This window comes from Melospiza georgiana, chromosome 11 (genome assembly GCF_028018845.1).
Source record: "Melospiza georgiana isolate bMelGeo1 chromosome 11, bMelGeo1.pri, whole genome shotgun sequence".
Lineage (NCBI taxonomy): Eukaryota > Metazoa > Chordata > Aves > Passeriformes > Passerellidae > Melospiza > Melospiza georgiana.
Genome location: NC_080440.1, coordinates 19,545,449 through 19,566,411, shown reverse-complemented (window position 1 = coordinate 19,566,411; position 20,963 = coordinate 19,545,449). Strand labels below are relative to the sequence as shown.

The window sequence follows — 20,963 nt, the reverse complement described above, 5'->3', positions numbered from 1 at the left end:
AAAGAAAACTTAATCACGGGCTGATTCATGTTTTATGGAAGTGTTTCTAGTACCAAGCTGAGTCAATTCAGGTTAGCCGTCATTCTAGAAAGGCTGAGACGTAAAACCCTTAGAACTTACTTGGGAATCCTGAGGCAGAGCATCTCCATTTCCACAAGCTGAGGTTCCACTACGGGATGGGGAAGGGAGATGACACAATAAACAGGTTCCCAGCTTGCAGCCAAGCTTTTCCCCTTCTGCTTCCCCTGCTGTCCCTGCCGCTGCCCCTGTGTTTCCCGTGCCCATCCAGGCTGTCCCTGTGCCCAGCGCTGCCCTGGCAGCGCACATGAAAGGATGGATTTCCCTTTGAGGGCTGCATTGTCCCGCGCTTGTGTGCGTTTCAGCGCCTTTGCAGCTCCCTCCCCACGTAAAAACAGAGCTCCTCTATCCCCGAGCACAAAGCCGAGCTGGTGTGGGGGAGGAATGTCCACACACCCGTAAATCTTCCCCCTTCTCCTGTTTATTCTCCGGGCCATTCAAGCCCTTTTAGCCAATGACCAATTAACTCCACATTCATGGCACATCCTGATGGGCCCGATTTCTCCTGTCTAAGGTGACACAGCCAAATTTCTAAATACTTTCTAGTTGAATGCAGCACTTGGTTTTCCTTGCTCTTTAAATCGTGGTTCCCAAACTGTTATTCCAGTTATTAAACAAATAGACAGCTTTTTTTCCTTTTCTTCTCTCCATTTTATCATCAGCAATATTGTAAAATAGAGGGAAAATGTGTACCAAATTGAATTCCTTGTGCATCTAGTTTTTTATTATTGTGAGTAAAACTGTTTAAAGATATTTGTCCTTCAATAATTATTCTGCTAGCTGTACGTGGCACGTCACTGCATATGGAAATTTACAGGAAGCAGGAGTTTTGCACATTACTTTTCTATGGTAAAAACATGCTGCAAAAGTAATAACTTGTAAAGGAACTCTAATTAGTGAGGAAAACACAATTTTAACTATGATATGGTATTCACTATACCAAAGCCCACTACAAACTGGGGGGAAGATTCCAATATTAAATGTTAGACCTGAATTATTTAACCCTAATACAGAGTTATAATGAACATCCTTATGGTATGTGGCTGCATTTTAAATCTAGTTGTGTGGAATTGAGGAGGACTAAGAGCAGTAACTCAATGAAAATTGACAAGTCATAAGATTGAAAGTAAATTACATTAATAACTTTATTTTGATACCCCATTCTGGTGCCTGAATTGAATAAAAATTCTATTTTGTGTTAAGTGGCAGGCCTGCAAAGAAACTGTGCATTAACCCCTGATATACATTGCTAGGATTAGGAACTGCATGGGCTTGTGTTCTTAAATAATATATATACAAGGAATGAGTTAAAACCCAAGTCCTAACAGTTAGGTTGTCAAACTTTGCAGCATCTTTTGTGATGCTTCTGTTTCCCTTCTCAGAAATTCTCGGTTTTCACAGTGCTGGGTGGGAGTTTGGCCTGAGGAGGACCAACACACAGGACAGAGGTGTCTCACCTGGCCCTGGTGGCACTTGCTGCTGTGCAGGGAGTCAGTGACACATTCCCATCATGATGCTTCATTAACTGGGGAGATCCTGCAGTGAGAAAGGAGCAGAGAACCTGATCTGTCACAGCTAATGTGCAACATCATCTGTAATGCTGGGCCACCTTTCTTACCCAGTGAAAAACAACGTTAGAATTAGACATGGTTTTTTATCAGCCACAAATGAGTTAAGGAATAGGAACAGAACAATTCTAAATGCAGAGAAATATTTACTAGTCCAGGGTCTGAAAAAATCAGCAGTGATAAAAAGGAAATAACGCAAAGGGAATGCAAAACAGCTTAGTTGGGCTCTGAAAAACAAATGAGTAGTCTTTAAATTTGCCTCTTTAAACTCGTCCAAATGTTTTTCTGTATTTTTGGGCTCTGGCCTTTGGAGAAGGGGGAGAAAGAATAATGTAAATGCCAAAAGGAGCTGGACAAAAAGTAAGCTTTGTATCCTATCTATGAGAATCAGACGATGTGTGTCATGCAAGTTATTACAGTCCCAGTCTACAGTCCTGCCCTGATGAGAATCAGCTTTGACAGCAGCACAAAGCAGAGGTTTAACTGACAGCACACACAGCACATTTGCGAGTCATAACGCCACAGTTTAATGACTGACGCATGTGGGAAGCTAATTCGGATTTTTTTTTTTTTCTTGAATGGGATAAATGAGCATCCAGTTAATACCAATCATGAATTCAAGCCATGTGACAAAATTGATGCTACATACCCTGTTCTTGTTTTGCATATTCTGCAAACTGAGCTGCAGGAAAGGAGCCAGGAGAGAAAGTTCATCCTGCTTTCTGACACATCCACCAATTGCAGCTGAATGCATCCAGCTTGCTGCTGTTGTGTTCACAAACTAATTACCCTTTCTCTGTTAAATAGCCTAAGAATTACAAATTGTATGCCTGTTTTGAGAAAAAGTACAGGTTGAACAAGCAGACGTAGTATAAATAAAATATTTATATAAAAATAGTCTCTTACAAAATATACTCTCTTATCCTATGGTTGATATTTCCAAAAGATGGAATTTTGTCTGGATTTTCTTATTTTTAGACATATTCCAAACAGGATTTTATTAATGTTTCTTTCTTTAATTGAAGGAAAAAAAAAAAAAACCAAAAAAAACCAAAAGGCAAAACTGGTAAAGATCTGTAACCCCTACCACTCCACTTTTGTTCCAGACAACTAGCAGCAAACAGGAGGAAACAAACAAACAAAAACCCCCAAATACAGTGTGTTTGTGTATGTACATATATATAAAGACGCCAGCTTTTGTCCTTAAACATCCAGTATTGTAGAACATATCCTGCAAGTCCAACTAATAGAAATACCCTAGTCAAGAATAATATGTACAGCTCCAGTGTTTCCTTGCTGATCCTACAAAATTATTCCACAAAGAAAGCCAGCTATCTACTTTAATTGCAGAATAGTTCCAGAAAGGTTGGTAAAGTTCTTCTTTTAATTAAATAAATTAATATTAGTTTTATCTGAATAAATTGTTAAATATTGTTATTATTATGCCCAAGTGTCCCAAATCCCTGTGCTAAAATCTGCAGCTCACACACACACGAGAAAGGCAGATAAAGCAGTGTCTACAGAACCCTTCCACAGTTCCTCTTGCTGCAGCAAGTGCTGTGACGTGGAAAGATGGGCAAGACCAGCAGAAGCTTTTCACGAGTGTGGATAAATCTGTGTGTCCACACACTGCCAGGGCAATTCACGGAGAGGCTCTGTCCATCCCATCCTGTGCAAAGCCCTTCTGTAGGGATTTCCCCCCTACCCCTCCCTGCTCCTCGTACACAGAGGTGTTTGAGCACCCCTTTCCCAAACAAGAGCTGCTGCCAGCCCCAGAGATGCCTCCCTGGCCGGTGTCTCTGCAAGGCAGCCAGCGCTCTCTCCTCACTGAGGTGATCCTTTCCTCTCTCTTTCATGTCTCTGGTGGCCCGGGGAGGGGTTTGCTTGTTTTTGTTTCTTGGCTGACTTTATAAGAGTCTGAAATGTGTATCCACATAAGCAACGAAAGGTGAGGAGAGAAGAGAGGGCTCCGTGGGTGAGCATCCCTTGGGGGAGAGCAGCTCTTCCCGCAGTTCCATCAGTGCATGTGCAAATGTATCCAGGCCGGGAGCGGCCGGGCAGGCTCACTTACAGGTGTACACCTCTGTCCTCTCGCTGCACGTGTTGCATTTCACGTAGCAGCACCAGTGGAACTTGCAGTTGCACTGCCACACGCGGGAGTACTGGTGGGTGTTGTAGCCGCGGCCGCAGCACATGAGGTCGCAGCCGTTGGACTGCTGCGCCGTCTTGTTGCACATGCGGCCCTGCGTGCCCACGCTGCCCGTCACCGGGTCCTCCTCGCAGTAGTTGGGCGATTTCTCGATGTACACCAGGTCCGTGTCCATGGGCTTGCGGTACGAAAGCGGCTTCTTGATCTTGAGGAAGGTGGGGCGCTTGTTGCGGCTGGCCCTGACGGGCTCCACCTGCACGGCCTCGTTGTACTTGTCCTTGAGGATGTAGCCCAGCTCCCGGAACTTGGGCAGCGTTGTCCAGCAGGTTTTAGTGGTGCAGGACCCCGAGACCCCGTGGCACTTGCACTCCAACTTCATGTTTTCCTCCAGGATCTGTGGTCAGAAGAACAAAGAAGGATGCATTAATAGCAGGGCTGTCAGAGGGACACTGGCTGGGTGACGCTCAGGGATGGGTTTGCTGCCACCACGCACGGGGCACGCTGCTGTCCCAGGCAGCAAATGCTCATCAGTGTGAGCCAGTTCTGCCTGCAGAGCTGATTCCCTGCCTGCCCTGTGAGTTCAGCAGGGAGGACAACTCTGCCTAACTCCACAGCCGAGGGATGGAAACCAAAGCTGGAATGGGACCCTCCTCAGGCACAGCTTTTCTCCAACAGGATTGCCCGTTGCCCGACACTTTCCTTTGGAAGTTATCAATCCTCATCTTCCCTTCCACCTTCACATCCCCTGAAACTCTCTCCCTGTATCTTCTCCTGCTGTTTACCAGCCCAGTCTTTGCCAAATAAAACTGGAGTGCAGCTTAGTCCCTGCTCTGAGTCCTGGGCCCTGCAGCTGACCCCAAGCAGCAGTGACGTCGGGATATCGCAAGCAAACACACCTAATTCCAGCAGTTAATTTCCCACTGTCTTGTACTTGAAAGAGGCCACAATAATTTTGATGATGAAACTCTGCCTAGCCTGGCAGAGCCCAGCGCTGGAAAGCCCAGGCAGAGGGATTATCAGGGCTCAGGGAGTGGTCACATCATTTTTCCCCTGAGAAAACCCAGCTGATCCATGCAGCTCCAAACCTGGGCAGCCAGTCAGTGATATGGAAATTGGAATTAACCCTTTGTTACAGCCTCTCCCTTCAGCTTGGGGTGTTTGGAAACAGCAGACACTGTCACTGGCCATTTTCAGCAGAAAACAGCAGCCTGCACTGAAGGAGCCAGGTCCAGCTCCTCAAGCCTAAATCCTCACTGTGAGCTGGGGGTGGCAAGGACAGAGCACTGACCCAGAGGAAGGTCCCTGCCTGTGGAAGGAGGGTCAGAATTAGATGAAATTTAATATCTCTTCCTATGCAAATCATTCCGTGGTTCTGTAATTTTTTGGTTCTATAAAATAGCTTTATTTTTATTTTAGTCCAGGAGCAGATTGTCAGCACATGTGGTCTGAGGACAGGATCACAACCCCCAAAAGCACAGGTCCAAGCCTTTGACACAAGTGAACTCAGCACATGCTAGGTCACATTTTGTGCTGCTGATTTTAAATCAGCTTTTCATGCAAACGATCTAATGACTGCCCTAAAACTCAGATGTGAGAAAATTCCATATTCTGATCTACATCTTAACTTCTGCTCAAGCTTTGCCTTTATCTTGTTATCTTGAGTTTCTCTCTCAGCCACTGCATACTTCTTTTATTGCTCACTCATTCATAAGGCAGGACACTTGGAAGATAGATGAGGAGATGGAAAAGGAGTTATAGCACAGAAACCGGAAAAATAACATAAATTCCTTTAGCCTCATTTGTACCTTTTTAAAAGGTCTCTTTTTTGAAATTGAAACTAGCCAGGGATACATTTCTCAACCCTGATTCAATCACTGCTCTTGTAGAAGGCCTGACATCCTGGTAAGATGTTCAAACTTGCAACAGAGTATTTCCAATCTGCCACGGGGATGCACCAAATTGGCTTGGAACAGGAACACACAACACATGGTGTGCCACCTACCCGGGCAGGGCTGTGCCCCGGAGTGAAAAGTAGCCTAAAATTGCCTTTTGGTTTGTTTCATTTCCATCCCAGCAGGGTCTGAGGGATGGGGCTCCTTGGGAAGGGATGGGAATCCTTGGGAAGGGATGGGGATCCTTGGGAAGGGATGGGGATCCTTGGGAAGGGATGGGGATCCTTGGGAGGGATGGGGGCTTGGGAAGGGATGGGGATCCTTGGGAAGGGATGGGGATCCTTGGGAAGGGATAGGGGCTTGGGAAGGGATGGGGCTCCTCAGGAAGGGATGGGGGCTCCTCAGGGTGGCCTCGTGCCCCAGCCCCAGCCCCAGCCCCGGCCAGGCCCTGCTCTGCAGCTCTCAGCCCAGCCTGGCCACAGGCACTCAGGGCTAAAAGGGCTTTTGAACAGAAGTTTGAGCAACACCAGCTGAGCCCCAGTGCTAGGGGCCCTTCCTAGAGGTCCGAAAACACCTGGAAGGGAATGGGAAGGAGAAAACAGGTGAGAAAGTTCTGCTTTATTGTTCTCTCTCCCATTTATTGTTTCTGTATTTTCCTAAGGTTTACTGGCTCCCTCTCCCTTTCTCTCTGCTCTTGCCAGAGGTGCCAGAGGTTCCAAACTCTCTGCTGGAATCTCCCTGGCACATCTGCCTCACCTGTGTCCCCTCCAGACCTGCCTCCTCTAACCCACCCTCTCCACCTGGGGCTCACACCCCTCTTGATGCACACAAACCCATCCTCCTCTCTGGGCTTTCAGGGCCGTGTCCTGCAAATCCAGCAGGGCTGAACTGGCTCCACAGCCTGCAGAATTTAGGCTGCACGCGACTGGAACTGCCTGGCCTCAGCAAAAGCAAACCTGCAGGGGTGATTTGATGGTTGTACTCTGATAGAGGTGCTCGGACTATTTGTTTTACATTAAAATATGTGGATGGTGGTATTTTAATACTATTACATTATTCCAGTACCCTCTGATGAAACAGTGCCTGTAATATGGGATTCTTTGGGTAGGGACACAGACCAGTCTTCTCCTTGGTTTCTGTGAGCCAAAAGCTTCCCTTAAAAATTCTGTCTGTGTTAAAGCATTCTTCACCTTTTATTTCAGGATTTGTTTCTTTGAAGGAATTATGCAGCAGTTCATACTTTTTACATCAGATTTAAACTTTACGTGTGTTACAGACTGACTTTTCCTAAAATGTAAGAGCATGGAGGGCACAAAATTTCAGACCCCATGTTTCTTACCAAATGACCATCTCCAGCTCCACCAGCCATGGGAAGTAAATCTGCATGCACCAGTGGGTGCTCTGAACTGGATCAAATGGAGACAAGGAGCTGCAGTTCTTTTACCTCCGTCCACTTTTTCTTTGAGCTCCTACAGCAAACTGTCAGTACTTGTTTCTCCCTCTGTCTCCCTTTGCCATTTGCCTCTGGGAAATAGTTTGTGGGGAGAGCTGGGCTGGCTCTCCCTGCTGATGTTATCTCCAGATGCAGCACCTCTGGGCACTGCTGTTGCTTGCTCTCCCCCTTTAGCTTTGCAGGGAATGTGTGGGATGGCCATGGCAGGGTGGCAGCAGCAGCCCAGGAGCTGCAGGGGCTGTCCCAGCTCCATGGTTCTGGTGCCTGGTGGGGATGTTCCAGCTCTGTGGTTCTATAGCCTGGCTGGGCTGTTCCAGCTCCATGGCCCTGCAGCCTGGCTGGGCTGTTCCAGCTCCATGGCCCTGCAGCCTGGTGGGGCTGTTCCAGCTGTTCCAGCTGTTGCAGGCTCAGCCAGGGCTGTCCCACCCTGCTGGGGGGCCCATGGAGAGCTGGCTCTGTGCCTGGCATGCTCAGACACAGCACTCACACCCACACAGGGCTTCTCCCAGCCCAGAGTCTGTCCCCAGTCCCTTGGTGGTGTCAGTCTGTCCCCAGTGCTGGGCTCCCAGCACCAAAGCAGCTGAGCTTCCCAAGGATCCCACACCTTGGGTCAGGACTGCCCAGCCCCAGATCAGCCCCAGCTCTGCAGCCCTTGATGCCAAAGCTGTGCTCAAGGACCTGCATCTCACACTTGGAGATCATCCCACCTGCAGCAGGATTCCCATGGGATCAGTGCAGGGCCAGGCACCAGAATAAGCCCAGCCCCAGGCTGCATCTGCAGCCCAGGTAATTAATTAGCAATTAGCGAGACACTGACTCCTGCCCACCAAGGCCATGGTCCTGCCTAATTTTGCCTGACATCAGAGTGCCTGTGTCAGGCAATTACTGTCTCCTGGAAATGTCTGCACACACACCTTCACTAAAGGTCAAGGAAAGTGTAAGTATTGGAAAATGAGTGAGATTTTCACTCCAGAGAAAAACATGGGAGGGCTTGGAGAGGGCCATGGGGAACTGCCCCTTTCAGCTGGTGGAAGGTGAGGATTGGTGATTGATATTATTACAGAGGCAATCGTGGCTCCTTAAATAAGACAAAGCTCCTCAAACTTTGGGAATAATGTTGAGATACATTATTTGTTTTGCTGTTGGAAAGATTGATTGAATAAAAAGGAAGTTTTAAGCAAATAAAATAAAGCCATGCCTTATTTAGTCTTTCACCAAAATAAGGTGAGAACCAAATCGCGTGTAGGGTGAGCCCAGGAATTGGCAAGGGCACTGGATGGATGTGTAGCACTGACTGGACAGACAGCAGAAGGACCATGTCTCTTAAAGCTATTGGGAAATGTCTCTGCCAATTGTTTCATCCAAGTGTGAGATTCATCTCCAAAGGATGATACTGTTTAGGTAACTTGCAGGACTGTTCTAGCCCCAAAGCTCTGAAATCTGAGGGCAGTACAAGTAACACCTAGTGCTTTTTGATTGGGAAAAAGAAAGGACAAGAGAGACCACAAAAAAAAGAAACCCTGCTGTCAGAGGCAAATCCTATGGAATCTTTAAGAAATTGAGAAACTGCATAAAAACCACCCAAATGCAAGTTTAAAATTAGCAAAGGCATAGTTAAACAGGAAAGATGGAAACTATTCCCATCAGTGGATGGGCACTAGTTACAAGCACAGAGGTGCTATCAGATCTCTTCTGTGGGAACACATTTTGCACTGACTCCTCTGCAAACTGACTGGGATGAGCTTGGGAAGGATTGTGTCCCACAGAGTGACTCATTCCAGACAGCCTTTGATACCTCACCTCATGAAGATCTTATTAAGCACAGCCAAAAGATGTTTTTTCTCATGTTTTTGATAAGCAAATCCGTGCAAAAGAATATCTGAACTCAGTATCAAACAACTTTGCTCCAGAACACCACGAGCTGTGACTCTCCCAGAAATCCTGCTACCCCAGGCAGGCTGAACCCTTTTTCTCATGACAAGAATTTTTGTGTTTTAAATAAAAAAAATGAGCAGGGAATCGCCACAGCCCATCAATCAAACCGCCTTTGCACTTTCCTTGGAACTGGTGTCTCAGGAAAATTGGGCAACCTGCTGGTCACAGGGCTGGTTATGCAGGGAGCCAGGAGCATAAATAAATGCTGCAAACACCACAGCTGCCTGGGATTTCAGCACCTTCACTAAGGGATATCTTCTTTTAAAGAGCAGAAAAACTTTTTCGAGGTTTGAAGTCATGACACCCTGAAAAATGAAGGCCTCAGAAATTTTATACTCTCATAAGTTCAATCTTTTTTTGTCCTATTTCTGACCTTTCTCTATGCCCCCCAAAGCAGGAGATTCCTTTCATTTCTTGTGCGCCCTTTACAGGATTTCATATTTATTTTGTACTTTCTGCCTGAAATATTAGTTGCCCTTTACTTCATCTTTATAAAAAAATGATCATAAGCTGGAATTATCTTTGAAATGCAGCTTCTGTCTCCCGAGTGTGTCAAAGAAGCAAAGAACAAGTATTAGTGAGACTTTCTGCGTGGTCCCAGTGCTCACACAATGCTGCCAGCACGTGCAAACAGAATGAGATGTGATCCTCTCTCCCTGGGCAGGTTGTGTTGTTTAAATCACAGAGCTGGAGCCCTCCAGGCTCTGCCTAACACTGAGCAGAATAGCAAATGAACGAGAGCAGGACCAGTAAAAGCTGAGAGGAATGCAGCAAAAAATATTTTCTCCTGCATATTTTTCTTATACTTCTGATAACCTCTGTGACTTGCTGTAGACTAAATCAATTTATCACCACTTCTGGGTGCAGAAAGTAAATTTCACAGAATGCTTTTATAGCTGTTATTTTTGAATAGCTGAATTTGGGACACAAAAGGACATAACTGGTTTCAGGAGGTGAGATTTAATGAGATGGATTCTCACACCACCTAATTAATGCTCTTCTCAAACATAAGGCCTGGCCCTTGTTGCCTTTTCTCAAGCTGTAAGATTGCTCTGTGCAATAAAACAAGGTGTCACAATGCCTCAGGGCCACAGAAACATTCAGGGAGGAAGCTCTCCCACACCATCCAGCCCCAGCTGTGTCTGATGCTCATCTTGTCCCCAGCCAGAGCCTGGGTGCCACATCCAGGGATGGGAATCCAACCCTCCCTGGGCAGCCCTGCTGGAGTTTAACAATGCCTTCCATGGAGAAATTCCTCCTGAGAATTCAAATCTTCCTCAGCTTTCTGGCACCGAGGGGTCCTTCTAGGAGAGCACCTTATCTGCTCTGGGGATGCACTTCCACCCAAGCCCTCTTGGTTTCACAAAAGTAACTGTGCCCCTGGGGCCAGGCCCTCCTGCCTCAGGTGTCCCCAGGTGCTCCCTCTCCTCTCCTCTCCTCTCCTCTCCTCTCCTCTCCTCTCCTCTCCTCTCCTCTCCTCTCCTCTCCTCTCCTCTCCTCTCCTCTCCTCTCCTCTCCTCTCCTCTCCTCTCCTCTCCTCTCCTCTCCTCTCCTCTCCTCTCCTCTCCTCTCCTCTCCTCTCCTCTCCTCTCCTCTCCTCTCCTCTCCTCTCCTCTCCTCTCCTCTCCTCTCCTCTCCTCTCCTCTCCTCTCCTCTCCTCTCCTCTCCTCTCCTCTCCTCTCCTCTCCTCTCCTCTCCTCTCCTCTCCTCTCCTCTCCTCTCCTCTCCTCTCCTCTCCTCTCCTCTCCTCTCCTCTCCTCTCCTCTCCTCTCTCTCTTTGGCCATCAGAATGCAAACCAAAGACATTAATGCCCAAGCTGGAGCCTCAGATTGGGTTTCCCATGATTTGCAAAATCCCTATTTTCTCTGTTTTCAGTGGTGCATGCAGTGCAAAACCTCCTCACCCACCTTTCACAGGAAATGCTGTTAGAAAATTACAAATTTCAGCTGCAAATCCCCAAATTCAGGCTTAGGTAGGTTTTATATTAGGACAGAGTCAGAGAGCAGCATTTTCCCAGTTGGATGTAGCTGGGAAATGGGGGATCCTGGTGTGGCACTTTGTGTTTCTCAGCTGCTGATGACAAAGGCTCACTATCTGAAAGGTGAGACCCCTCAGTTTATTGAGGGGTCACTGCTGTTCTGGATCCTGGGTACAGCTGCCTGAAGCACCATTTGCCTTTTGGTTTTGAGGGGTTTTCTGTTTAAAAGAAAGGCAAATATTTTAACAGAAAAAAAAATTGGAAATAATTTGAAAACATAACTCTCAGTGGGTTTGATAAACTACTTGTTTTTGAAAAGTAACTCTTGTGAGACACATTATCACCTAGATTAGACTGGATCAATGCAGTGCCAAGTAAGTGTCATCATGTAGGAAGTCTGAAGATCTGTCATAAAAAGGAACTTGGAAAAAATAGTTCCAAAAAAAATCTGATTTCTTTTATTATGCTTTCACTTGTTATTATTAGAATATAGCTGAATTGTCTTAAAGAGATTCAACATGTGATTTTATATTCTATAATTAAATGAAAATTGGATTTCCTAGCCCCTTACTGAAATGGGATTGTGAGATTAAGGGAAAATTTATCTAGGATCATTACTTGATGCTGTCCAAGCAAAACTGACACTGTGGACATGATGGATTTCAGCTTGTGAAATACTGAACAGTCTCGTTGTCTGGCCCACCTGAGCACTTTGTAGGATGAATCTGAAATAGGCTGGGGATGGGGGTGGTGGCACAGAATTACAGATAGAGTTGTTGGTTCTGTTATCTAGCTTTCCTTCCTATCACTACATAAGTTTTCCACAGTACATATCTTCCTTTCCAAAAAGATACTGGAGAGAAGGTTCATGCCAGAAGTGAATAAAAGATGATGATTGAGGAGTTTTGGAAATGAAGAAACAGCATGGTGCTCACTGACACTAAGACACTAAGTTTAGAAAGAAAATGAGGCAGCATTTTTTCTGCCTTTTGACATGCTACCCACATAACATTTCTTCTTAGGTCATATCTTCCCCCCTTATATTCTGGTCACCAAATAAAAATCACCCTAAAACACTGATACTTCCAATCAGGATTCTCATAAAATAGTGACCTGTGTGGTATTTTGCTATGTATTTAAAATGTCACGGATGTCCACTGTTAAAATCACCATTTTCCTTAATCCCTGCTTCACCCCACAAGCCCATCCCTGCAGTCAGTGGATCAGGACAAAGGAGGCAGTGAAACCCAAGCTCAGCTGTGTCTGCTGACCCTGAGCCCTTCAATGCCAATGCAATCCTTCCAGCATCCCACACCCAGAGTGTCTGCTCCAAGTTCTGATCTTGGACAGTGATCCTCACCCATTCTCTGGGATTCTCATGATATTTCTGAAGAAATGGGAAACACCCCCCAGGTAAGAGGAACTGAATTTAATTCTGTTCCTCAGTTTGGGTACACAATGAGTTAAACTCTTGGGGTTATTCAGACAAGGACGTCACTGCTGCCCCTTGCTTTGGGTTTTGTCATGGAGCCTGAGTCATTCTGCACATAAAAACCATGCAGGGAAAACAAGAAATGACACAACTGGAATTTGTCCTCATTGCAGCGGATTCACAGGGAGAGGAATGACCCAGGCCTGACTCATCCCCTGAATTTCACCCTCTGTGGGACCCTCCCCAGTGGAGGGGAAGCTCTCCAGGGATGGTGCTGCCAGTAAAGGATTCTGTATAAAGAGCTGGGAGCCACCAGGTAGAGCATTTTGACAAATGCTGAAGCTGTCGAGAGGAAAGTTCCCAAAGAGTGATGGAAACCAAGAGAGCAGCCTGGCTGGTTCCAGACAAGTAATCAGGAAACACCTCTAGTGCTAAACTAACAAAGCCAAGTACTGGCAGGAGCATGAGCTGCACAATATTATCACTTCATATTGCTTCCAAACATTCCCAACCAATAGCCACACACAGTTAATTACAGGTTCATTATTTGGTTGCATACCAAACTGTGAGAGTTAACCCTAGGGTACCCAGCAGATGATGCTACAGAGGACATTATTCATCATGCTGAAAAATGTCTATAAATTTTAGTTCTCCAAGACAGTAGTTTTAGTTGAAAGGGATTTCCTTTCTACTGGCCTTTTTAGGTAATGTCAAAGTAATTCTTCATCAATTGTGCAGTACTGCCTTTATAAAAACACAACGTTTCTTACCTCAACTTCTCCATTAACTCCTTTGGTCTAGAACAAAACATGAGCTATATTGTATTTGATACAGAGAGACATATTTAAACTTCAACCCTAACACTGTTCCTAGCTCAGTAAATGGCACTGGAGAGGCACCCATGGCCTGCTCTGCCTGCCTGCCATTTGCTGATCTGGGAAGAGCACCTGAGCTACCTCACCCCCACTCCCATTCCCCTCCTTCCCCCAGCCCCCCTGTTGTCGAGGGATAACACCTGGAGATAACACCAGGGATGGCCTGGGCTGTGCCACAGGCTCCAAGCCCAGTGCCAGGGGTGGCTGTGCCCTAGGGGGGATCTCACAGATTGGCACATCAGGCCACAGCTGCTCAGGGAAGTGAGAGCCATTCCTGTTAGTTTAAAAGAAATGTCTCATTACTCCTCCAGATAATCTCCATGCAAATATTTCCAATTTTCTTGGAAAGCAGGAGCTGGATCACAATGATAGAGTGTATATTGTGCACAGACTTCCACACATTTTGTGTTTGCAATTCAAAATACTCATGTTATCATCAAGTGACATGATTTTGGTGTTAATTGTAATATTACAAAGATGACTTTCTAATTAAGTTTAATCCATAAGTGCTTTCCCCCTCCTGCTGCAGTTGGGGCAATAGGTCCCCACTTCCATGTTTTCAGATAGCTCCCACTTCTCAGAGATAAGATCCTACCAGCAGAGCCTCTCTCTGCAGCCCCACAGCTGCCAAGAGCAGCACGCCCAGACCCAGCCAAGTATTTTAACAGGGATCTTCTGGCCTGTTCTCAATGAAAATTTGCTCCTATGCAGAAGAAAGTGGAATTTCCTAAATTTCTGTGTAATGCTGGGTGCAGCCTAAGCACAGGGTGCCCAGGGGAGCTGTGGCTGCCCCTGCAGCCCTGGCAGTGTCCAAGGCCAGGCTGGCACTGGGTGGGTTTAAGGTCCTTTCCAACCCCAACTATCCTGTGATTCTGTGATTGCACCTTTTTGAGCCATAGTTGAAGCTTTTGTCTTACAAAGGAATCGGATGCTAACAGAATTCACTTGGGGTGTGCTGAGTGGTTGGATGGGTTCCCTGAGCCAGCTCACCCAGTGCTGCTGCTTCTCCTGAACTGATCTACCTGCTCAGCACTGACACACGAGCTCAGCAGCAGCAGCAGCAGCCTGCAATGCCATTGATGGTTCCCCTTTACAAGCCACACACAAGTGAGTCTTCACCTTGAGATGGATGTTTTTAACAAAGGGTTAACCAGTTGCTCCACATCTCCAGCTCAGACGGCCACAAGATGCCTGGAACAGAGCTGAACACCAGTCCCACCAGCACATGAAGCACCAGCTGAAGAAACCATGCATGTCCATAGTGCACCTTCAGTGTATTAATCTGATCTCAACTGATCTCAATTTTATAAATCTCTCATTAAGGTACCTTAATATAAAGTAGAAGTCTGTTGGATCAAATGAAACAAATATCTCAATGCTAAGGTATTCCTTAGCATAGTTATTCAAATCTACAGTTTTCTAGAAAATATTTCAGGACTTTGACTACACCTTTCAGTCTAAATTTGCACTAAGTATAGCAAGGCAAACTTCTCAGGCTGATTCCCTGGGAAAGCAAAAAAGCAAAGCCTAAGCACTCACTTGGTGTCTGGCTTCCTTCTGCCTTCTCATTTCCCACTGGAAATTTCAAAGCAAATTCAGCTAAATATGACAAAGTGTAGATATATTGAAAGAAACTTCTGTGAAGTCTTAATCCATGTTTTTTGGACACATTCTCTTGACTCCTTGTTGCACTTCTTTATTTCCAGGCTATTGTGCCCTCTGGATGGTGAATTGTTCTATGCCTGCAGGGTTAATCCAGCCAAACACAACAGCGTGTTCTGGGGCTCAGGAACATCTCCTGGGGGAGCAGCTCTGTCCCCTCGCTGTGGGTGGGCTCATTTCTGGGACAGGATCTGGAATGCTGCAGGCAAGGCTGGTTCCCAGCAAGGCTCCTGCTCCCAGGAGAGCCTGGCTGGAGCTCCAGGATGGAGCAGCCTCACATCTGGGGTCCAGCCCATGCCATGGCATTCCTGCTGCTGGGCCCAGGGACAGCTCCCTTCCAAGCACCAGAAGGCTTGGGCTGGTTTCAGTAACCAGCACTAACTCAAACTAATCCTGGTGCCTTCTGGCACTAACTGGGCATGAGAGCCAAGCATCCTCCCTGAAGTTCCCTGAAACCTTTCTGTCCTTCCATAGCTCAGTTCTGCATCCTGCCAGTACCAACAGGCCTTGTCTGTGTCCTTGGACTAAAAGGTTGTTCTTCATTCATTGATTTTTTAATTGTTTACTTCAAAATACCTGGAAACTCCTTCCATTAAAGCAAAAGTCCGTTCCATTTGTACAGCACATGCTGGCAATTATTTCTCTTGGTGAGCATTAAGGGCTTCATGAGCTTAGAGATTTTTGCCATCACGTGTTAATGACAAGGTTTGAACCAAACCTTGGTTTAACTTTCAGTTTTATCAAAACCTCTGCTGAGTTACAGGCTCAGCTCAGGTAACTGAGTTCATGTTCCTGACTCATCACTGAGGCTCTTGGAAACATTCCTGGAGACACTTTCAGCTCAGGCTCAGGAGGTCTGGGCTGTAACTGCAGAGGATTCCAGTTTCACACAGCAGGGAGCACAGATCCTGCCCCACATCCGAGTCCTGGCTTGGATTTGTCAGAGATTTAGTGAATGAGGCTGCACACTGGGAGATCTCCACCAGAATTTGGTGAACACTTCATGTATAAAGACAGCCTGATTCTGCATTAAAAGTGGTCTCAGTGAACTGGCCTAACCATTGGTTTCCTGCTGACTTGGCCAACACCAATCTTCTTTGAGTTTTGCTAAAGTGTGGATATGGAAGATCCCAATATCAGGCAAGGAAATCAGTCTTGGGTTTGGAAACCTGAATTTCCAGTGTGACAAATGCCAGCTGGAAGAAACAGAACAGTTCTCAATTGCTGCTTCTGAATTTTTTTCAAAAACTTGGGCCAAAATTCAGGTATGAAGCTCAAAAATCTTGGATTCTGATCTCAACACAACATCAAGGAGCTCAGGTTAATAAAAACATTACAAGACACGACAGCCAAGCTCGTAGGCCACAGTTAAGGTTAACAGGTGCTGGGTTTTTTCTTGAAACTTTTCATAGAGCAACAGAATGGCTGGAAGAGACCTTGGAGCCCATCCTGTTCCAGCCTCTCAGGTCTGTTTTTTTTTTTCCATGACCAGGATAAGTTTTACAACCCCCAAACACAGCAGGAATCTGCTGTGGCAAGATTGTGTTGTGTGAAAGCTGCATATGCTTCAGATCATTAATGTGTTGTTCCGCAACAGGAGAGACACCAAGGACTCTGTCAAGGCTCCAAAGGTGCTGAAAACCCTGGGAGAAGTGAATAATCTACACAGCACCTATTTTTGTCTAGCTGATATTCCCCTCTGAGCACTGAATGACAGGTGTGGTCCTATGGGAAGTGTTGCTAACTGTCCAGAGAGAAAGGCCAGATTAAATCAGAAATTGTCCAGAAACCTGTGACCCAGCCAGTGGCTTTGCTGAGCAAATTAATCACCAAAGCAAGCATCTGATTATTGCCATTGTTAAAAGGTGCCCCCTATTAAATTTGGAATTTGAGATCTGTTATTTATGGAGAGAGGCTGGCCCTCAGTCCCAGCTCTCTGTCAGCAGCATGACAGACTGGCAGCTCCAGCAGTCACACACATGAAATGCATGTTTTGCTCATAATGCCAGAATCCTCTAAAACTGCGACTCCGGGCGAGCGATAGCATTTATCATTCCCTAATCTCCAGTGTAAATCAGGAATTCAGTTTTCAACCACATGAGATATAGGAGGGAGCTGAAAGCCAAAATACAAGTAGGACCATGTATCACCATTTCTGATTAGCTGAAAGTGGAGGACAAGTGGAATGAAAATTCATTTTTGTGGATTACAGTTCTTGTGCAGTCCAATTCCCTCTCATAATTTAGACCAACATTAATGCTTCCTTTATCTTACTCTGGGCTGTTGAGAAGATGCAGAGCTTGTCTGTCAAGCTCGGACTTGCTTTAAGACTATTATCTAAAAAGTAGGAAAGCCATAAATAGTGCTTTGATCCTTTCAAACACAAACAAAATGCTCTAAGGCTGCAAGGGATGTGTACTTCTTTTCACACCTAGGAGGCTGCCCAGCAGAGCCTTGGGATGGAGCTGGATGGGATTTTGGAAGCACTCAGCTGCACCCTGTGCTCCCACCAGCCTCAATGGGAGCTTTCCCATTCAGTGAACTGGATTCATTCCAAACTCAGAGCCTGGCCTTTCTGGGAATCCTGCTGCCCCAGCCAACGAAGCTGCCAGGACAGACTTTGTGGCATTTAAGGCTCCTTTGCTAATTGCACTGAAGTACAGCTGGGTGCCAGGCCCTTGGAGGGAAGGCAGGGCCTGAGCACTGGGTGTACCTTGGATGGATGGAACTGGGCCTGGGTCCTTGGGTGCACACTCCTCTTTGCCCCTACAGCCTCATCAGAGGTTTGCCAGAAGATATTTTACACATTGTCTGGCCACAGCGAGGCACAAGCCCTGTGTGTAAACCTTCTCCTCAACATTCTCTGTCTGCCTGGTTTTAATCTAAGCCAGATATTGCACCAGGAGAGCTCCTAGGACCCCCTCCACAGGCACATCTGCTGCACCCAGCACCAGGTTTCCTGGCCTCATGGAGCCAATATTTCCCTGTTAATACTCCTGCTCTGTGAGTGGCAGTGCCGTGTGCTGTCCTGGCTGAGCATTCCTTGCAGGATGCTTTGGGCATGGCTCTCTCCAGCACAGGGGTGCCCTGGCCAGGATGCAGGTCAGGGTCTGCCAACCTGCCCTGGCACAGCCCTGACAGTGACAGTGGGGTCTGGCAGAACTGTCACTGCCACTATCAACAAGGGGCACCACTCAGCTGGGTGTTGGAGGAGCGTCCCTAACATCAAGAATGGGAGTTTCTGAAAAGGAAAATGAGGAACATTTCTGTGCCCAGGCCAGAAAAACCAAACCAAACCAAATTAAAAACCAAACCAAACCAAAAAATCCCACCACAAACAACAACACATTGGAAAGTGTGAAGTGCAATGGCAAAGGCACTGCTAAATCCTGAACTCCAGGGAATGTGGCTGTGCTGCTGGTACTCCAATATCCTTTGATTGCTGGTGCCAGGAGTGTCAGGGCAGCCTCTCCCAGTCCTGCTGGGCTCTCTGAGATTCTCTGGAGTCTTCAGCAGCTGTGAGCAGCTCCAGGCACAGGAGCTTTATTCTGGTGGGTCCAAGAGAGCAGGTCCTGCAGGTGCAGGGGCAGCAGGGCAGGCGTGGCTCTCCCAGCCAGCTGGGCTGTGTGCAGGCACTGCAGGGCTGCCTTACAGCAGCCACATCCCTGTGGAAGGAATCTCCTGCCTCCTCTGTGTCCCCCAGCTGTGCCTGCCAAGCACACCATCATCCCTGGGCATCTCTTGGGAGCAGAGCTCCTGCCAGGAGCTGCTGGAATGCTGGGGTCCCTCTGCAACACTGCTCTTCCCCAGGCAGGGCCACTCCAGTGGGGCTGCAAGCCCTTTCACTGCATCTTTTCATGTGTTTAAAGATTTAGCTCAGGCAGAACTATTAAATCTCCAGAATTTCAGGCCTATATTCAGAAAAATAGAAATATTTTTCTGTTGTTTGGCAGCCTCTTTTATCAGCCCTGTCTCTTTCCTAACATGATGCTCACAGTTTTTAAGTCATTCATCTGCAGGAGGTTGTGCTCTGTGCTGCTGCTGGTAGTCAGGTGAAAGGGTAGTTAAAGAAAAAGGCATTTTGAGAGGGGGAGAAATAGCTGTCCCCTCCAGAGAGAGTTATTTGCAGTGGTGATTGCATACCCCACAAGAAGAGGAACATGCTCAGAAAGCCTCATGGCAGCTGAACTCCTGAGGTCAGAGAAGCAGCAAGTAAAGAGTCCCACAAGTGTGGCTTCCCAGGACACTTGGGAGAAGCCCTGAGCTCCTGCTTTCCTAATGCCACTGTGTCACTTCAGCCTGGCTGCAGTTTTCTACAGGATAAAACATTACACACGCCAGTGTGTTGTGATCCCTGCATGAGCCATGCCAGGAACGCCTCCTGGGTGCTCCCAGCTTTGCTTGCTGTCACAGCAGCTCTGTCAGGCACGTCCTCCACATCCCCAGGAGCCTCGGAGCTGAAGGGGAAGTCTGAAACACTCCTGATGCGGAGCAGGGAGAGACATTGCAAAGTTAGTGCACCTACACATGCCTCCAAAGAGAAATGCTGAATAAAAATCCACCTTGATGTGCTCTTGAAGGCAAAAGCCTTCTAAATGCAGCCTGTGCCCATGATTTATAACAATGACTCATAATATTGCATTATACTTAATATGATGTAACGCTGATGCAAGATGCCATTTGTGGAATTTCAATGTCACAGGGAAAAAGAGAGGAGAGAGCAGTCTGGTCATGTACCTTGCCATGCTGTCAGAATGAAATGCTCACAGCCACAATGTGTTGAGCCCTTCAGTATCTACTTCGTTATTTTTTAGCAGGATAACTTGGAGAATAACATTTCTGTTTCCTGGAGTATAAATATCTTTCAGACATACATTATTGTGTTACTTACAGTAATTTAATCAACTTCATATTTGAGAAGACAAATTTGCTAACAGACAATTCAGTCTTGCAATTATACCCCCTCACGTGGAAGTTTGCAGGGCAAATAAGGATTATGCCTTTAAATTAATTGAAGCTTTATCTCCCTTTTCTGACCCAGCTGTTATGAATTCTCCTCCTGTTCTCACTGTACTGCTTGCTCCTTCCTGCAGTGAATCAGCACTTCAGGAAACACTAATTCAAAGAGGAAAGACACCCTAAACTCTGCTTCTGAAGGTCAGGAATCGCTGCTCTCCAGCAGGTTTGACAAATGAGGGGAGGCTCTGGGGCTGCTCAGGACCAGTCTGGGGGGGGGTGTTGGTGACCCCAGCTCAGAACTCTGCCCCTGCCCTTCCAGCAGCCCGAGGAACTTGTGCTGCACCAGTGAGTCCTGCTGGGCTGTTCCCCAGACACACAGACAGACAGACACACAGACAGAGTCAGAGCCTGTCCCTCAGCATGAGGAAAGCTGGCCTGGCTGCATTTGTGGTGGGAGCAGCGGGGAATGGCTCCCGTGCCCCTCTCCTGCAGGGCTGCTCCTGCTGCATTTGTGGTGGGAGCAGCAGGGAATGGCTCCTGTGCCCCTCTCCTGCAGGGCTGCTCCTGCTGCATTTGTGGTGGGAGCAGCGGGGAATGGCTCCTGTGCCCCTCTCCTGCAGGGCTGCTCCTGCTGCATTTGTGGTGGGAGCAGCAGGGAATGGCTCCCGTGCCCCTCTCCTGCAGGGCTGCTCCTGCTGCATTTGTGGTGGGAGCAGCTGGGAATGGCTCCTGTGCCCCTCTCCTGCAGGGCTGCTCCTGCTGCATTTGTGGTGGGAGCAGCTGGGAATGGCTCCTGTGCCCCTCTCCTGCAGGGCTGCTCCTGCTGCATTTGTGGTGGGAGCAGCTGGGAATGGCTCCTGTGCCCCGCTCCTGCAGGGCTGCTCCTGCTGCATTTGTGGTGGGAGCAGCTGGGAATGGCTCCTGTGCCCCGCTCCTGCAGGGCTGCTCCTGCTGCATCCTGGGCGTGCCCCGGGGGTTTCC

General features: G+C 47.2%; 1 protein-coding gene across 1 annotated transcript in view; it reads right to left on the bottom strand.

The window, feature by feature from the left end:
- Nucleotides 1-1,193: 1,193 nt before the first annotated feature.
- WNT7A (Wnt family member 7A) overlaps nt 1,194-20,963 on the bottom strand; it is a 34,844-nt gene continuing 15,074 nt past the window's right edge. The window contains exon 4 of the mRNA XM_058032181.1: nt 1,194-4,189. Within this exon, the coding sequence (XP_057888164.1) occupies nt 3,710-4,189 (480 nt within the window). The 3' untranslated portion in view covers nt 1,194-3,709. The remainder of the gene's footprint in view (nt 4,190-20,963) is intronic.